We start from the raw sequence: 19,422 nt of genomic DNA, 5'->3' as shown, positions 1-19,422 counted from the left end.
ATTTTGAAGGCCTGCCCAGCTCATGGTGTGGAAAGCTTGGGTGTTGGCAGTACTGCTATATAGCAGGGCTATGCACCTCTGGGAGGGTTGGGGGTGGCCTGCCTGAAGCCCTGGGGGAGGCTAGGATCCTAGGCTCAGCCTATCATGCCCAGTGGCTAATTCAGGCCTGAGCTGGGCTCGCAGAGGGTAGGCCGCCCCCTCCCATGCTTGCTGCTCTCTCGAGGCCCCTCATTCTGTCCTATCCAGACAGAGACCTCGGAGGAACATCTACAGCAACCAGACTACAATTCCCAGCCTGCCCCGCGGGCCATCGCCAGCAACGTGCCTCTCCATTGGCTGCTCCTCTGGCAGCCGCCAATGAGACGCGGGTTTGTTGGTTGGTGAAGTAGGAGAGAGTTTGTGCCGCTGAGGAGGCTGTGTGCCCCAGCTTACGTGAGGGACAGGGTGGGATAACCCCCGTCCAGCCTCGCCGGCATGGGGGGTAGCGAGAGCAGCCACGAGAACAGGAAGGTCTCGTTCGGGCTGGATGAGCAGGAGCGAGTGCGGGTGCTGCAGGGCATTAGGGTGAGAACTGGCTGGGATGGGGGAGGTGAGGAGCAGGGGCTGAGAGGGTGAGGGTGGGGGTGGGGCTGAGAGAGTCGGGGTGGGGGATGAGGGGCTGGGGAAAGGGTGATACCCAACCATAGCATTGTTGCCTTTATAGTGTGTTAAAAGGCATCCCCCGCCCCCTTTCCCCAGAGCTGTTTAATCCATCTTGCACTCTTGACTTCTTATGGGTTAAAGGAGATTTTACATTAAGGGCAGGAAGAGAGCATCCAAGGGAAGAGATCATCACCCTTAATTAATATCACCTGGGGTACTATAGCAATTGGTGCAGTGGAGACAGATAGGGAGATAGGAGTTGTTGTGATTGAAAATTTGCTGCCTCTCCAGGGTGGGAATTGGAGCTCAGGAAGGAGGCCCTATCTGCATCATGATAGGACACCCTAGAGATAGAATTGGTGGTGTCACTAGGGTGCATTTTTCTCGGTTTCTTTCTTATCTCTCTTTTTATTTCTCTTCTGTTACTCTACATTTTTGCAAGTTTGCCCTATTTCCTTTGTACGATTTGTATCCCATTGAGCTGCCTGTTTGCTTAGCCCCATGTGAAAGGGCCTGCTGAGTGAGACTGGATAAGTTTGTTCACTTCTTTTCCGCAGCTTCCAATCACAAGGATCTAATTAGGGTTGTTTCAGATTCCTCTTGCAGATCTTTGATATAGAGGAGAATCTAATCCTAATCAATTTTCTCTTTGCTGCTGCTTCGCTGGGCCCGTTTAGCGTTCAGCTCCATGTACCAACTACACAGCAAAGTGAATTGCTTTGTTAATTTTATGTTGCTGCTCAGCTGAATGGTGTTGGAATTAGAGAAACTTGTTAATTTATGAAAAAAGAACAGGAGTACTTGTGACACCTTAGAGACTAACAAATTTATTTGAGCATAAGCTTTTGTGGGCTACAGCCTATGTCATTGGATGTATGTAGTGGAAAATACAGTAGGACGATTTTATACACACAGAGTACATGAAACAATGGGTGTTACCATGTACACTATAATGAGAGTGATCAGTTAAGCTGAGCTATTACCAGCAGGAGAGAAAAAAAATCTTTTGTAATGATAATCAAGATGGTCCATTTCCAGCAGTTGACAAGAACTTGTGAGGAACAATGGGGGGGGGGGGAAACAAACATGGGGAAATAGTTTTACTTTGTGTAATGACACATCCACTCCCAGTCTTTATTCAAGCCTAATTTAACGGTGTCCAGTTTGCAAATTAATTCCAGTTCAGCAGTCTCTCATTGGAGTCTCTTTTTGAAGTTTTTTTGTTGTTGTAATATTGCAACTTTTAGGTCTGTAATCGAGTGGCTAGAGAGATTGAAGTGTTCTCCGACTGGTTTTTGAATGTTATGTTATAATTCTGAATTATATAATTATAATTTTGAATGTTATAACGATGTCTGATTTGTGTCCATTTATTCTTTTACGTAGAGACTGTCTAGTTTGGCCAATGTACATGGCAGAGGGGCATTGCTGGCACATGATGGCATATATCACATTGGTAGATGTGCAGGTGAACGAGCCTCTGATAGTGTGGCTGATGTGATTAGGCCCTAAGATGGTGTCCCCTGAATGGATTTGTGGACAGAGTTGGCAACGGGCTTTGTTGCAAGGATCCTGTGTTAGTGTTTTTGTTGTGTGGTGTGTGACTGCTGGTGAGTGTTTGCTTCAGGTTGGGGGGCTGTCTGTAAGCGAGGACTGGCCTGTGAGAGTGAGGGATCATCCTTAAGGATAGATTGTAGATCCTTGATGATGGGCTGGAGAGGTTTTAGTTGGGGGCTGAAGGTGACGGCTAGTGGTGTTCTGTTACTTTCTTTGTTGGGCCTGTCCTGTAGTAGATGACTTCTGGGTATTCTTCTGGCTCTGTCAATCTGTTTCTTCACTTCAGCAGGTGGGTATTGTAGCATTAAGAACGCTTGATAGAGATCTTGTAGGTGTTTGTCTCTGTCTGAGGGATTGGAGCAAATGCAGTTGTATCTTAGAGCTTGGCTGTAGACAATGGATCGTGTGATGTGGTCTGGATGAAAGCTGGAGGCATGTAGGTAAGTATTGCGGTCAGTAGGTTTCCGATATAGGGTGGTGTTTATGTGACCACCATTTATTTGCACTGTAGTGTCCAGGAAGTGGATCTCTTGTGTGGACTGGTCCAGGCTGAGGTCGATGGTGGGATGGAAATTGTTGAAATCATGGTGGAATTCCTCAAGGGCTTCTTTTCCATGGGTCCAGATGATGAAGATGTCATCAATGTAGCGCAAGTAGAGTAGGGGCATTAGGGGACGAGAGCTGAGGAAGCGTTGTTCTAAGTCAGCCATAAAAATGTTGGCATACTGTGGGGCCATGCGGGTACCCATAGCAGTGCAGGGGCAGAAGGAGAGGCCCTGCCCCTGCACTGCTATGGGTACCTGCATGGCCCCACAATATGCCAACGTTTTTATGGCTGACTTAGAACAACGCCATCATGTGCCAGCAGTGCCCCTCTGTCATGTACATTGGCCAAACTGGACAGTCTTTACGTAAAAGAATAAATGAACATAAATCAGACGTCAAGAATTATAACTTTCAAAAACCAGTCAGAGAACACTTCAGTCTCTCTAGCCACTTGATTATAGACCTAAAAGTTGCAATATTACAACAAAAAAACTTCAGCAGTCTCTTGTTGGAGTCTCTTTTTGAATTGGAATTAATTTGCAAACTGGTCACTGTTAAATTAGGCTTGAATAAAGACTGGGAGTGGAAGTGTCATTACACAAAGTAAAACTATTTCCCCATGTTTATTTTTCCCCCCTATTGTTCCTCATGCGTTCTTGTCAACTGCTGGAAATGGACCATCTTGATTATTACTACAAAAGGTTTTTTTTTTCTCTCCTGCTGGTAATAGCTCAGCTTAACTGATTACTCTTGTTATAGTATGCATGGTAACACCCATTGTTTCATGTTCTCTGTGTATATAAAATCGTCCTTCTGTATTTTCCACTGCATGCATCCGATGACGTGGGCTGTAGCCCATGAAAGCTCATGCTCCAATAAATTTGTTAGTCTCTAAGGTGCCACAAGTACTCCTGTTCTTTTTGCGGATACAGACTAACATGGCTGCTACTCTGAAAGCTGTTGATTTATGGTTATTGGTCCATTCCATTGATCTCTAGGAGTTCAGACTAAATGGAGGGAGGCCCGATATTTGTCATTATAGGAACTCACACTAAATGAACAGGGGCCTCTCTGGCTTGTTCATTTGAATTGCAAAGCTGAATCCAGTCACAAGCTTTTATGAAATGAAATGGGTTTCCTCATTTTTGGAACTCGAAGGGGATTATTTTGTTTTTTTTACAAAAACCTCAGATGCTTTATAGCTAGTGTTGACAGTTCATTTTCTTTCAAGGAAGCTCTCACTTTTCTAGTTTTGTCCTTGTCATCACTAAAACATCATAGTCATTATGTAGATTATTTTACAATGCATGTAGTATGCCTGGAGCTGTGTTCCCTGGGATCTGTTGATAGGGTGCTGTGTGTGTTTCATTTATAGTGCAAGCAGAAGGGAACAGAGTTGAAGACCTAAGACCAACCTGACAAAATCACAATATGTAATCAAGATGTTAAAATACTGCTTATCTTGGGCAGTAGTGGCATAGCTAAAATCCATGTTCTGGTTTATGCTCTGAAGCGCGTCAATGGGAGTCTGGCCTGGGCACGGAAATTGAGCACCCCTTAATTTTGTCCATTAGGGTGGAGTGGCCAGTATAAAATTGACTGGTGTATCAGAGGAACAGTTAGCCCTGTCTATGCCATCAAAAGCAAGGGCAGAAAGGCACTCTGAATTGAATTCCCAGGAGATTTTTGGGTGCATTTTCTACCTTTTCATGGTTCTGCACCCAAGTATGGGAATAGGCAATAAAATTGGAATTGAGCACATTCGTCTCCTCCATTTCATTACTGTTATGTGGAAAACTTTGCCTAGACTTATAAAAATAGGAACTGAAGATCTACTAAGTAATGATCCTTTCCTGCCTGCCTCCCTCCCTCCCTCCCCCCCCCGGTGCATAGAGGATTGTTCTCCAATTCGTTGTCCAATCTAGCCTTAAGACTCAATTACTTGAACTCCATCGCTTCCTGATGTAATATATTTGCTGAATGTGAATTCAACAACAGATAACTTGCTCTCAGATAATGTTTTAAAATAGTATAACTAGCAGTATTTTGAAGCAGGATTAAAAAATAATTACCTGTTGAAAACTCCTCTTAATACAAAATAAAAATCAAGAATTGACTAACTTAATCTCTTCCCAACAAATTGCTCTAGCTCTCTGAAGATGTAGTGAACCGAATGAAGGAAACTTCTCAACTTAAAGGGGACCAGAGACCATCTTCCTTTCCTTCTCCCTCATCCTATGGCACTGCATCATCACCACAAGCTGCAAAAGGGAAGCCCAAGTGTACTACAGGTATTGTCAGTCTCCGCTGTGTCTGCAGTCTAAAATTTTGACACTGTTGGTCACTGAGGTGTCGTTAATGCCTTTATAACACACTTGTACCTTGTCAGGACGCACTTGTTATGCTGAGTGGCATTTCCACTTGTGTGAGTATCAGTGTGATTGCACAGATTGGGCATTCATATTGTTGCAAGAAAGCTTTTTTGGGTGAGGTAGACAATGTTGTATGGTAACTAGAATGGTTGGGAATCTTGGCTTCTGTTTCTGGCTGTGCCAGTGAATCTGTATGACTCTAAACAAGTCATCTAACTTTTCAGTGCCTCTCTGTTTTCCCCATGTGTGGAATAGTAGTAATACCCATTTCCTCAAATATTTGTGTGACTTCATTAATGTGTGGTAAGGTTCTTTTGAGATCTTTGGATGACGGGTATGGTAGCAGTTCAGAATATTACTTACAACCATGTTTCTAAAAGGGCATTAGTCATATCATCTCCTTTCAGTGGACAGGGAATCTGCTGTACATATGTCATGTTATTCTGCAGGTTCAGAAGAGAAATATTTCATTAGCTGATACTAGCTATTACCAGAAAGAGAAGAGGAGAAACTGGCAAAGCTCAGCTATTTAGCTGCATGCTTAAAGACTTGTGTTCTCATTCAAGTCAGCTGATTCTTGTTTTACTCAATGGTGCTCAAATGTATATTGTTGGTACATCTGTCATTGCTCCCATAAAAGCCTTAAACAGAAACATTCTGGGATCCAGAGTGCAGCAGGGGGTTGGTGAATCATTCCTTTCCTGCCAGAGATCAGCATTCATTTGTGGCCGAAGTCTTGTTTTAAAAGTGGGTTTAGTGGTGCCTCATCCTTGGCCCTGTCTGTGAATGTCCCAAACCACTTTATAATTTGATCTCTACTTAGGAGAGACCAGTGCTGGAATAACAAAGGATGCAGCAGGTTTGGAGAGAGATGCTTTTGCAGAACTGGGGAAAAGGGGTGTAAAATAGGTTAAAATAACGTGAGCGCTTGAGATGGGTCAGGGTTGAAGTGCATCAGTATCCTCAGATGGAGGAAGCTTGCATAACACTGTCATTATGCCTTGTTCAAGGCAGTATTGTCAGCCTCTCGCTTACATGAACGTTAAATTCAGCCATAAAACTTTTAAAAAGTTTTTTCTTTTTTCCCATTGACTTTTCTTATTGTACTGAGTGTTCCCTTCGTAGAATGTTGCTCATTTGTTGAGAATTTTCCTCTTCCCTCTGATGATGTCAGTTCTCATGAAGCGATGGTAGCCAGTGTTGTTTTCCACAGTCATCAATTGCTTCTGTTCCTCTCTTCAGGAATCCATCCACCAACTACCAGTAGCTCTGGTCAGAAGCCCTCTGAGGCGGAGGAGGACCTGTACAAAAGGTAGGGGGATGTTCTTCCTGTCAGGAGACAGCCACCTGTGCTGCCTGGGCCACATACATGCCCTGTGTAATGCTGCATTCTAGAGTTCAGTACAGTGATGATTGTATGTGGTGTTGCGTAGTATGTTTTCAATGAGATCTTAATGTAGGCAAAGGCCACTGGGCATCTTTTGGTGAGAGAGCACGTGACTCTTGGGGTTGGAGACGGGTAAGGGGGCTGGGAACCAATGGGAAGGTGTTTATAGAAACGTTGGAGGAGCGAAGAATGCTTTCTCCACTACCCACAAAAAATCATGTGAAACACATGTCCACTGGAGCCTAAAGTTGTGTCTGCCTGTTCTTGCCTCCTGAGGAAAGTGAAAACCCCTAAGACTCTTGTTGTTGAGTCCTTGAAGAAACTTCTGCCCAGACCTCAAATCTATTGATCAGTTTAACTCTGCATATGAGTGAGAAACCTGAAATAATGTTTGTCCAGACACCACCAGCTTTTTCTCCTGATGCCTGCTCCACTAGTCCTGGTGGCTGCCAGCCTTTTCCACTGTGCTGTGGGTTTTTCCTGTATGGGGCATTTTGGCTTAACAAGGTGTCCGTGCATGTAAAGGTACAGTGAGAAAGAGATGAGTTGTGTGAAATGTGGTCTTTGCTGTGTCTCACCCTCAGGAGTCTCTGCTGCTTTTTCCAAGGGTGGAGGACAGTAGGAGGTCTAGCTTCCCTATCGATGGAGGGTTGTCTGTTATAAAACTGTTGCCATATGTTTTTCTAGCTTCTCTAACTGCCTTTTCCTGTCCTTCCTTTGCTGCATTACATTCTCCTTACTGTGTCCATGCTTTCTCTGCATGTCACACAAGTCCAGCTTTGGGGATTATGAAAATGAGTCCCCTTCAGTGCTATTGTTGATTATTCAAGCTTGTAAAAGTGGTGTATCAAACCCACTGTCCATAACTGTGTGTCTGACACACCTAGTGAACTCTCTGGGAAGTTGGTTCTGTTCTGTTCTGTTCTTTAAAGAGATGGTGAAATCAGAATTGCTGGTAGTCTTCAGTCCTGGCTTACTCAGCTGTTTCTGGACAGATGCTGTAGTGAATGCTGCAGAGAAAGAAAGGGAGTGGCATAGAGGTCCGCTGGGTCTCTTGTGTACTGATGAGCCTGTCCCTCTGTGCGTGTGGAACTCCCAGGGTCTGAGTGGCAGTCACCTGGGGTATGAATACACTGCGAAAAAAATACCGGCAGCTCTGAGCCTCCGAGCCGGGGTCAATTGAGTTGGGTGGCAGGGCTAAAAATGTCAGTGTAGACACTTAGTTTTCAGTCTGGGCTCCGAAATCCTGTGAAGGGGGTGGGTCTCAGAGCCTGGGCTCCAGCCGAAGCCTGAACATTTACCCTGCAATTTTTAACACTGCAGCGTAAGCCCAAGTCAGCTGACTCTGGCTGGCCGTGTTGCAGTCTTTTATTGCAGTGTAGACAGATTTAGGTGCACTAAATTTGCTCCATAGTGGTCCTTCAGGTTCAGGTGCTTAGACTGTGGACATGTCTCAAGGTTGCTTCCCCGACATCAATCATCCCACTTACTCTGCAGAGGGCTCCTTCTGTCTCGCAGGGCCAGCAAAGCAAATAGCTAAGGTAGTGTTGGTAGTAAAATTCAGCTAGGCAGACAAACTTCTTTTTTTGTGGCCTGCATCTTATTTTTTTAAAAGCAGCTTTATATATAGTTTATTAAATCCTTTATTCTCACTGTTTTGAGGTGACTGTCAAGTGTTTAAGAGCCAGACCTAACTGAACTGTAGGTTTATGTGCTTTGTGCCCCCTTGTTTTTTAAATTGTTCAACACTGAACTTTCAGGTCATCTTTAAAGTTCATGGTGCTCCAAAATTCCCACAGAACCCTGGGAGTTGTGAGCAGGCTTTGTCCCAAGTAAATCACACCTCTTCATATTCCTGGCTAAGGGTAGGACAGATTATCCCATGAGCCTGTTGCTGAGCACCTTCTCTCTGCCTTTCTTTGGCACTGATGCAGGTATGAGCGAGAGCAGGCACTGGTCCAAGAGGAACTGCTCCGGCTGGCCAAGAGGGAACGGGAGGCAGGCAGCGAGTGTCTCAATACAACCCTGCAACGGGAAAAGAACAGCACCAATGAAGAGAGGCAGAAAGCAACTCGGATGGTAGGTACAAAGCAACACATTCGCAGGCAGGAGGAGGGCCTGAAACCTTTCCCCTTTGAGGGATCAGTTAAATGCCATTTATTTGTGAAATGAGTTCAGCAACTGCTGCTTAGTCCCAAGTCCATGGTAGTCATCACCTCATATCTCTTAGCCTGCTGTAGTTGGCAAGTCTGTCATGTAACTAACCTTAGGCTGAGCTTTTATGAGAATGGTATAGCATCTGGCTACATGCAGGTGGGCGCATTGTCTGTGGGAGAGTGGAGTGGAGATGGCTGGCAAGAGAGCCTGCTGCATATGTAGGGTTGGGAGGGACTAACATTGTGGCAACCTGGGCTGGATGGAGCTCTGCTAAGCTACTACATGTGTGAAATGGGTACTTTTGATGTAGGTACAGACTTGACCTGTCTCAACTTTGCTGTATTTGGACTGTTGAGTAAAGTTACAAGAACACCTGAATAGTCAGGAGCAGAGTGTCTTACAAGAACTGGCTTCTTGTTCTTAACTGTAGTGACATGAGCTGTCCCGTTATAACAATGTGAGGATGATGCTTGCCACAGTGAAACTAGTCCTGGTTATCAGTAGACAGCGAGGTGGATATTTAGACTAATTCGCCGAGAGTCACGTTACTTGTTAAAAGGACAATGTCTAGACCAGGGAGGGAACAGGGCTGGGAGTTGAGTTCTAGGTTCTATTCCTGTTTTTTCCCTTCCTCTTCTTCCCACCCCCCGCTCCCCTACCAAACTGATTTGCTGTGTGGTTTGGTTAAATCACAAATCCCTCTGTGCCTCTATTTTTTCCATCTGTAAATCGGTGTTGATACTTGCCTTCTGGGGTGGGGTAGTGAGGTGTAACTTGGTTATGAAGCACTTTGGCTCAATAATAAATTATGATAGCTGTTCCAACATGCTAGCCTGCTGCCTTTTCATATTGATCTCCCTGATGTGGTTCATAAGTGACCCCTGTGAGGCAAGTGATTTCCTTTGAGAAACAGCAGAGTCTAAGGATGGGCAATCTCTCTGGTGGAAGGGTTAAATACAAAAAAAGGAGTTGATATCTACGGCAGGTAAGAGCTGTGCATCTGGGTGAGACATTGCAGCTGGTAAGTAGCACTTACTCCATTCCCACCAGGAGGATGATAGTTCCTTTCATAAATGTAATTAACAGACCTTTGTAGAAAGTGGCAGTGAATTAATTTCTAAATCTGAGGAGACGGCACTGCTCAGTGAGAGAGCCCTCTCTCCTGGAGTGAGACACACAAGAGCTGTTTGGGAAGAATGTGACTGAGGTGTGTCAGCATTATCACTGAAATGTGCCCTTATGGCTGGAACAAGCTGGGACCTGACTCTTAGGGTATGTCTACACTACAATTAAACATCTGCAGCTCCTCCATTGCAATTTGGGCTTGGGCTACGGGGCTATTTAATTGTGATGTAGACAGTTGGGCTCGAGCCCAGACTCTGGGACCTTCCCCCTTCCAGGGCCTGGGCTCCAGCCTGAGCCTGAACATCTGTACCCCAGTAAAACAGCCCCACAGCTTGAGCCCCGCATGCCTGAATCAGCTGACCCGAGCCTGGCATGGGTGTTTGTTTGCAGTGTAGACCTACCTTTTATGTACAAATGTTGTAATCACATCAGAGTGTAACACTTAATCCTCCAGAGTACGAAGCATGGAGTTGCTGGGTACATGACAGTTTGAAAACACAAAGCGGGTTCAAATCAGATTTTTCTTGGGTAACCCATGGAAAGTAAGTAGTGAATATGCAGCTTATGCCCAGAATGTGGTGTTAGAGAAACTGTGGTCAAGTTTATTGCTGTGTAATCTCCTCCATTGATCACTGACATGAAACAAATCCGAGAAACCTTAGAAATCAATGAGAAATTTTGGGTTGTCTACTTTGTTCTGACAAGAGTTAGGCAAGGGTGCTGGCTACTTGTTCCTGGATAACTTTACTGTGTCAACTCTTTACTATGGAGACTCTTACATGGTATATTTCCTCTCAATTCCAGGCACCCTTTGAATATAAGGTTCCCCACTCTGGCCCCTCAAACTGCCTGACCTCTGTTTGTTAAGAATGAATGTCTTTCCATATCACCCCAAAACTTCCCAGTTAGTGTTTGAAGGCCCAGGACCCCCTCTTGCAGTTCCTTGTACTACTTGAATGGTAGCTCTCACTTGTCAGTATCCTTGTTTGTCAGGATTCCTCCGTTTTCCAGCTCCTTGGTCCCTTAGTCTGGAATGGTGGCTGAGTGTTGGCTGTTGTCTTCAAGCCTGGAACATGAGGGGAGTGATGGACTTGGGCCATCCTTTGACCCCTCTGCCTTATCTCTTGCTCCTAACTTCAAATGATAAACAGCAGTTTGTATGTGGTTTTATGGGTATTGATTGTATTATACAGCCAGTCAAGATTGCACTGTCATGCACACAGAAGCCAGGGGGAATAAACTTTCAGGTGTTCTGTGCTGTGTTGCACAAGAAGGGTGTCAAAAAAAGAATGGGATTGTTGTTTTATTTGGGGCAACTGAGTTGTCTGCCTTCAGCTATTCAAAATGTATTAGGACTTGAAGATCATGCCACATATTGCTGGAAAGCTAATTTCTTCTAGATTTGCCATAAGATCTTGGTGCTGAAATAATTTGGCTTTTAATACCCTTCTCTTGTGTAGGCAGCTCTACTATGTAGCCATGTTCTCTCTTTACCATGCCACTTGTAGGCCATAAACCTGAATACAACAGCTATATTTTTAAACAATTTCATTTTGATTGATTGTGCTGAAAGGCACTTGATGTTTAATCTGTGTTCTTTACAGTTTTCATCCACTGACCTTTATTATTAATAGTATTTGTGTAAGGTGATGGTTCAGTCTTATTGGATTGTATGTTTTCCTGTGATCAGAAACACACTAACCAATTGTGATGTTCCCCTCTGGTGTTGTCTGGACCAGCGATCTGCTAGGCCGCTCCAATCCTTGACTCTGGGAGCCAGCCTTACCCTGCTCTGCTGTGAGAACCCCCACTCCTGGGCTGTTCATGCACAGCCTCTGGCATGTAAGCTGCTCCCAGCTACTTGCAAGTGAATGACACTAGCCAGTATCTCCGGTCCTAGAAACAACCCTAGGAACCTCCGTCTTGTAGTGTCCAGTTATGCCCACTGGACACTACAAGCTTATATAAGTTCGTCAATTTAACAAAGAAATTGAAAAATACCAGGCTTGTTATCCCAAGGGGAGCCTCTGACACACTGCAAACCAAACGCACTGCTTCGGGTAAAATAAACAGATTTATTAACGGTAAAGATCGATAACAAGTCAGATCTGGTCAAATGAAATAAAAGCAAAATGCATTCTAAACTGACCTTAACGCTTTCAATGTCCTTACAAACTTAGATGCTTCTCAGCCCAGGCTGGCTCTTCAGCCAGCCTCTCCCCTTTTGATCAGTGGTTCAGTTGCTTCGTGATGACGGTGTCTGTAGATGCATGTGGAAGAGAGAGAGCATGGCAAAATGTCTTTCCCTTTTATCGTGTCCTTTATTTCCTCATGGCTTTGCCTCTTTCTCCTCCCCCTCCCCCCTTCAGACTCAGGTGAGCATTACCCCGTCGCAGTTCCAAACTGCCCAAAGGAAGGGGGTGACTCCCTCAAGGGTCTAACAAATTCTTTTGTTCCTGCCTAAGCCAGTGTCCATTGTTTCTGTGAGGCTGGGCTGGGTTTGTCCCATCCATGCCCTGACGAGGTGTGAACTGCCTTGTCAGGGCTGTGGAGAGTTTTTGCATGGGCTTGCTTTAAGCCATGAGAATACATTTTCAGCCTCATAACTACATACATGAAATTATAACCTTACCATAACATTACTGTAACAATTACTATAACATCACTGTAACAACCATGCTCACTGCATCATGAGCCTTCTGAAGACACCCAACATGACAAACTTTGCATTGGATACCACGCAATCATTTTATAAAGATGAACATGGGAGTGTAGGGTGTTCCCCCGAGGTACAGAGCATCACACCCATCAGTAATGGACCCTATTGCAGGCTTATGTATGTAATTAAGTCATTACTTACAGGATGGCCTCAATTTAGAACAGGCAGAGAAGATAGGTGGTTTAGTGGTTGGAGCAGGACCCTGGGAGTAAAGTCCCCCTGGTTTCTATTCTAAACTCTGGCAAGACCTCTTCTTTTTTTTTTTTTTTTTGGAACTTGGACAAGTTACTTATCCTTTTGGTCCCTGTTTCTCTAGTTGTAAAACTTCTTACATAGGAAGCCCTTCATGGCAGGAACTTCACAGCACTATTAACTTTACCCTTTAAGGAGCCATAGGTGTTGTACCATTGTGTGGAACCCGCTGGGATGGAAACAGTCTCTAAGCATGAACTCTTAACTCCTGTCTGCATATAGTGGATTCTTCCTGTATCTTTTTACAGCATCTAGCACAACAGGGCTCTGATGCTGACCAAGTCCCATAGGTGCTTCATAATATAAATATTAACATCCAGTACAATGGGGATTATATGTGCAGTACTTCACAGAGGGGCTCTGATTCTTAATGGGTGTTTGTAAAGTGCTTTGATTCTCACATGAAAGGTGCTATCAAATGGCCGAGAACAGATGTAGCTGTTCTTCTGAGCCCTTTTTATTTTAGCATGCGGGGCTAGGATTGCAGCTTCCTACTCAGCTTTTCCCTTATTCTGTCCCTTGGTTTTGCCCTGCATAGTCCCACCTCTCTCCAAACCAGATACTTTTTCTTTCATCTTTGTCTCTGTGTAATCACAATCTTTTCTCCCCTCCTAATTCTTGTATTTTTACCAAAACAACAACAACAACTTTGCAAGTGAGGCTGCCTGCACACATCTCCTTAATCTGCTGGGGCCATTTAGCATGCATCTGTCAGCCACCCAGTCAGAAGCAGTGACTTTTCAGGCCTGCTGGCTTTAGCCAAAACGTTTGAAACAAATCAATGTAGGATAGGGAGGGGGAGAAGCAGGCAGGAAATAAACACGATTAAGCTAAGACATCTCATTACCACTCTAGAAAGGGAGGATTATAACCTATTTTATAGGAGGATCTCGTTCAGGGGCTGTGTGTGCCAGTGTTATCAGGATAGAGGGAGAGCAAATAGAATAAATGAAATTAATACTTTGAAAAGAAGCATTACCCGGATTTGAGAACTGAACTAATATGATTTGTGCAAAGCCCTGAAGTTCTTATCTCCCTGTTTAATCCCCCCAGAATAATGGTTGTCAGATTTATTGACCCAAAAGTCTCTCTTCCCTTGGCCCCTCCCCCCCCCCTTTAAGAGAAAAGGGTGAATTCAGAATGGGTGAGGGTAGACTCAGACCTCACATAACTAGATTTTCCCCCATGTGAGCAGAAGGCATTGTGTTGCTGTGTGGAAACAGGCTAGGATGGAAGCAGACCTCCTCATCTGCTGGGATGAAATTCCTCGTGCTGTGTGTAGAATGGTGGCTTCTCATGCAGTGTGTTCTTGGCTGTGCTCTGCCAGCTGGGCAGAAAATCTCTCTGATATCCACTGATTCTTGCTCACTCGCACTGGAGATGAGCCTACATTGGAATTTGGACTTGGGGGAAATTGTAACCAAATGTTATGGTTTGTGCCCTCTCTAATTGCTCAGGTATATGGTGACTGTAAGTAATCATGGGCAGTGCAATTCTTTGGGTCACACCTCATGCAAAGAAATAACCTAGTTGCTCTTCAGTTTTTTCCTGTTACTTTTCTTGAGATTGGAATGAGGTAAGCATGAGTGCTGGTCTTGGTCATGACCATGGTCTTGGATTTTGGAGCTGGCCTTGTGTGTTGCAGAACTCCAAGCTCTTGAACCTTGTCTGCACTGGTGGATCTCTGAAAACTCTCCACTGTTGTACTAGCAGTGGGAATGCGAGCATAGACTGGCCATTGGCATTTTAACCAGTGTTTTGTTTTTCTAACCCAGCTCAAAGCAGATCTAGGTGACGCTGTTTAAAACGCCAGTGGCCAGTTCATGCAAGTTTAACCACCAGTGTTAATACAGTGGAAGAACAGTTTGAGAAATTTGTCAGTGTAGGCAAGGCTTCTGTATGGAAAGGTGGGAGATGATCAGATGGGGAGTTGCCTTTCCCCTTTGGTCCCTCAGTCAGTCTGTCGGTGCAAGGCTTGTGTTGGCTTCCAGGCAATTGTTTATGTTTAAAACTAATCTTGCTTGCTGTATTCCTAGCTTGTATAACACATTAGTGAATGTCCCTGTTGCTGACTGCTGGTATCAGAAATAGATGTAGCTGAACTGGTGCTGAAAGTGGTCTCTGAAATGGTGAGATGGGGTGGCTCAGCACTGCAGCCCGTCCATGGTAACAGCAGGATAGGTAGCTGTGGGGAGCCGTGTGGTGGACCCTCCACCTTCCCTGGTCAGTGGGCCCGAGCAGCCCCTGCCCTGTGTCCCTGACCCCCCCAGGCACCTCTGCCCAGGGCAGGTGGAGGGTCTGTGCCTTGGTTCCTCACAACTACCTGCCCGGCTCTTTCCGTTAGAGCCCTGCGCCGATACAAAATTTGTATCCGCATCCGTGCTGCTATCTGCAAAAATGGTCCACGGATATAAAGCGGGTACCCGTGGATTTGCAGGGTTCTAGAAATCTGATTGTGTGGGTTTTTGCTTTTGCATTTGTCATCAATGAATGCTGGATCAGTATCTCTCACAGCACCATTGTAAAGCATAAATTTTGTTTCTACGCATTAGTTGTTTTTTAAAAAAAAAAATACTGGAGATGTTTCTCCATTTAACAGCAGTTTCTTTGTGGGTGGAATGGCAAGGTGGATTGATTTTTTTTTTTTAATTTTATTTATTTTTAAAAATCAGGAAGCAGGAAATTTTGACTTAAATAACTCTTAATCTTGTTTTACATTTTACTACTTTTTTATTTTCCTAAAAAAAGGTTGATTCTCATTGGTTGGCATGAGAATTACTTTTTGGTAATCAGGAGGATACACTGTACTTGTATACATTAATTTAAGCAATTATATAGCTTAACATACTTTATTCAGATTCTTAATTTTTTACTTTCACCGTTTTCTAACAATAAAAATGACACATTTCTTATTTACTAGATTTTAAGTATTTTATTTAGCTAGTAAAAACCATACCTTAAACTTTTTTTTATATCCAGCATATTTATAAAAATGTTACATTTAAAACTGATTTATTAAACAAAGTATTATCTGTAGTTAATAAATTAAACTGGTTCTAGTTGCTATGTCCTTCAAGATTTTAGAACTAGTAGATCTCATCTTGTCATATCTTATTTTTATTCATAAATTAGCGGAGAAGAATGAACTATTCTGCGCTTTTTTTTTAAACTTTCCATCATTCTCAACTTTCATATTGTGCTGGTGGGGAAATTTTATACTGGGCAATTCCTTCACACTGACAACTGTAATTTGGAAGAATATCACTTCATTGCATAATTCTGAAGACCAGTTACCATTCTAGCTATGCAGAAATTCCACTATTCTCACTGTGTAGTTATTTTTAGTAAAACAAAGTTGGCTGGTGTGAAGGCTATTATATTAATTTAGTCAAAGTTATCTGTCTAGTTGGCATATTATTTTGTGTGATATTTTTGTTTGTTTTAGACCTGGAAAGATCTACACTAAAAACTTAGGTCGACTTACAGTCACAGCAGTAACTTATTGCAGTGGTTCATGTCCATACTAGCCTCCTTTTGGTTGGTGATGCGCATTCACACCAGCACCACTTCCACCGACCTAAGAGGGGCAGTGTGGGGGGCTCTCAGCTCTGCTCACTGCTGCCCCCACCAGCTCTCCATTCCCTGCTCCCCGCTGGGAGCCTGGCGGTACTCCCCACTCTTGGCTCCATTCTCCCTACTGGGAGTGCGGCAGCTGCCCCAGCTCCTTGCCTCTCTGCTGGGAGTGGGGCAGCCTGGCTCCTGGGCAGCAGCCCTGCTGGGAGCAGGGAGGACTTTCTTGTAAATTTCACAGCTCCTTGGTGAAATTGAAATTGACAAGAATGACAGCCAACAGGGGGTGTATATAATCATAGGCACCAATTTTCCCCAGTTCTGGTGGGTGCTCGTGCTTCCCCGACCCTATTCGGCCTCCATCCCTTCTCCGACCCCATTCCAACCCCTCCCCAAGTCCTGGCCCCGGCCCCACCTCTTCCCCGGGCATGCTGCGTTGCCCCTCCTCCCCCCTCCTTCCCAGCGCTTGCCGTGCAAAACAGCTGTTTCATGGTGGCAAGCGCTGGGAGGGAGTGGGGAGAAGCAGAGTGGCAGCATGCTCAGGGGGGGAGGTGGAGCGGAGGCGGATGGGAGCTGGGGCGGGGAGCTACTGGTGGGTGAAGAGCACCCACCAATTTTTCCCCGTGGGTGCTTCAGCCCTGGAGCACCCACGGAGTTGGCGCCTATGTATATAACAGTGTCTCCATGGACGCTGCATCACCCTAACTTCACTGACATAAGCCCTACGCCTCTCATGGCGGTGGAGTTATGATGTCGGTGTAGTAGAGCACTTACAGTGGCGGGACGAGCAAGGCTGTAGTATGTGCACTGACACAGGTAGGTCGATATAAGCTGCCTTATGTCGACCTGACTATGTAGTGTAGACCAGGGCTTAGCCAGCATGCCTGCTGGAATTAGCTCGCCCTGTAATGTGGGATATGGAAACATCCTCCTATTTGTGTTCAAATGGGAGTTGTAATGCTATGCCTTCAGCATTCTTAAATGTGCCTCTTGTCTCTGCTGAGGGGTCTGGACTAGTTTATGTAGCCCCAGTTCTTTTTCTCTATCTATTACAAGAAATTAACGGGGGGAATTAAATCACTAGGCGGTACAGCTTCATGACTTGCTCTCTCTACCTCCCCACAATTTATTGCAATCTGGGCTAGATAATACAGCTCCAGAATTTCCCTCTCTTTGTCTTTGATGAGCTGAATTCCATGTGGTTAGATTTATGCTCTGTCTGTTCTGCATGGACATTCTCTGGATTTGACCTGGAGTCCTTGGCCAAAACTTCTTTTTTTCCTCTTATCCTGGGGGACAGCAAAGGCATTATCTGGCGGGGGATAAGAGGCTGCCTATGTGCTGTTTATTTTCGCAGCTACCAATAGTGTAGTGCAGCAGTTCTCAAACTGTGGGTCGGGACCCCGAAGTGGGTCACGACTCCATTTTAATGGACTGGCATTAGATTTTCTGGGGTCCAGGGCCAAAACCCGAGCCTCACTGCCTAAGGGCTTCAGTCCCAGGGGGTGGGGCTCGGGCTTTGGCTTCGGGCCTGGGCAGTGGGGCTCAGGTTTACAGGCCCCCTGCCCGGGGCTCAATTCTTTGGGCTTCTGCTTTGGCCCACTACCGGGGGTGGTGGGGCTTGGGCAGACTCAGGGTTCAGTTTCCCACCTTGAGGTCATGTGGTAATTTTTGTTGTTAGAAAGGGGTCATAGTGCAATGAAGTTTGAGACCCGCTGGTGTAGTGGGTTCAGGTCCCGTTTGTGAACGCTGGTGGCCTGTCACAATCCAGAGGTACCTCTGTGATGCCCGCAGACGGGTTCTTTCCCCACTTCCCTCATAGGGGTCCATCGGCAGTGTGGGGGGGCCTGGAGCTATGATTTCATATACTCTCCCCAGATGTGAACAACTGGGTGGAGGGGCAGCGAGCTGAGACACCTCTGAAAAACACACAGCCTCTTTGCTCCCACCCCCCGCCCAATAGCTTATGGAGGCAGAGGGTAAGGAGTGGGAGGGATTTGGGCACCTGGAGGTGAAGTGGGGAGATTGAGGGACCTGGGGTATAGTGAGGAAAGAGTTGGGGTTCTGGGCAGACTGGGGAAGGATATGGGAACAGAGGAGCCTGGGGGAGGGGTGGTAGGCTGATAGCTCCACAGAGAAAAAATAGCCCCGGAACATGGTGCCTGAGGAGCAGAGGTTAAAGAGATGTGGAATTTGGGGGCTTGGGATAAAGTAGGAGGGGTTGGAGGAAGGAGTTGAGGACCAGAAGAAGCTGTGGGTGCTGTGGGGGAAGATCTGGGGGACAAGATGGGCGGTATGACGGGGGAGGTTCCTGGACTGTGGGGGAGGAGTACATTGATGTGGCCTGGGCTGAAGGGCAAGACAGGGAGTATGGAAGACAGGGTGTTGCCCTGCTATGGGGCAGGGGTTACATCGGGGGGCAGCATTGATTGGAAAAAGTGACACCAACCACTTGCTCCTGATTCCTGTCCTGTGGGGCTAGCTGGGCTTTGCTCCCTGCTCTGGGCATTATGACTTCCAGGGTCACAGTGCCACTCAGTTTGGTCAGGCCAAATTTGCATGAGTAGTGTTACAACCTGGCACATAGGGCCACAGCGCCATTCACTCAAATTTGGCCCAGCTGGCCTCCATCATTATGAAGGAAGGGGTGGCTGGGCAAAACCTGAGCAGGTTGTGACCCTGTGCACCAGGTCACAATGCTTGGATTGGGGAGCTGAGCCCAGTCAGCCCTTGTGATCCTTTGACATATTCTGGCGACCCACTTTTGGACTGTGACTCTAAGGTTGATTAGTACTAGTGTGATTGATCAGAGGTTTGTAACAATCTTTTTTTCTCTTCCCCCTTAAACGCACCAAAAATCACTTCTATTTTCTGCTACTGTAGTCTTCTTTTATCTTCTGACTCTGAAGGTTAATTTGTGTTTGGAGGGTTTGTGCAGTTTTCAGCAGCTGATGGTCTAATGTGAGCTTCACGTTTTTATAGCTGCCTTGGCTAGAGGACCTTATCACTGGGCTGGCCTCTTTTTAAACCATACATCTGCAACAAATTGAAGTAATCTGTGGGCCTGCCTGCTTGACTTGGCTTCCTTTCTCGCA

The 19,422-nt window shown here is 45.4% G+C and overlaps 1 protein-coding gene across 4 annotated transcripts in view; it reads left to right on the top strand.

Annotated features, from left to right (window-relative positions):
- Nucleotides 1–365: 365 nt before the first annotated feature.
- Nucleotides 366–19,422, top strand: part of CHCHD6 (coiled-coil-helix-coiled-coil-helix domain containing 6) — a 198,419-nt gene continuing 179,362 nt past the window's right edge. For all 4 annotated transcript variants that reach the window (XM_074957638.1, XM_074957639.1, XM_074957640.1 and 1 more), the window contains exons 1-4: nt 366–564; nt 4,895–5,036; nt 6,360–6,429; nt 8,439–8,583. In XM_074957638.1, coding sequence (XP_074813739.1) covers nt 475–564; nt 4,895–5,036; nt 6,360–6,429; nt 8,439–8,583 — 447 coding nt within the window. In that variant the 5' untranslated portion in view covers nt 366–474. The remainder of the gene's footprint in view (nt 565–4,894; nt 5,037–6,359; nt 6,430–8,438; nt 8,584–19,422) is intronic.

The sequence above is a fragment of the Natator depressus genome, chromosome 7 (assembly GCF_965152275.1).
Source record: "Natator depressus isolate rNatDep1 chromosome 7, rNatDep2.hap1, whole genome shotgun sequence".
NCBI lineage: Eukaryota > Metazoa > Chordata > Testudines > Cheloniidae > Natator > Natator depressus.
The sequence above is the reverse complement of the archived record's forward strand: the minus strand, read 5'-3'. Positions and strand labels throughout refer to the sequence as shown.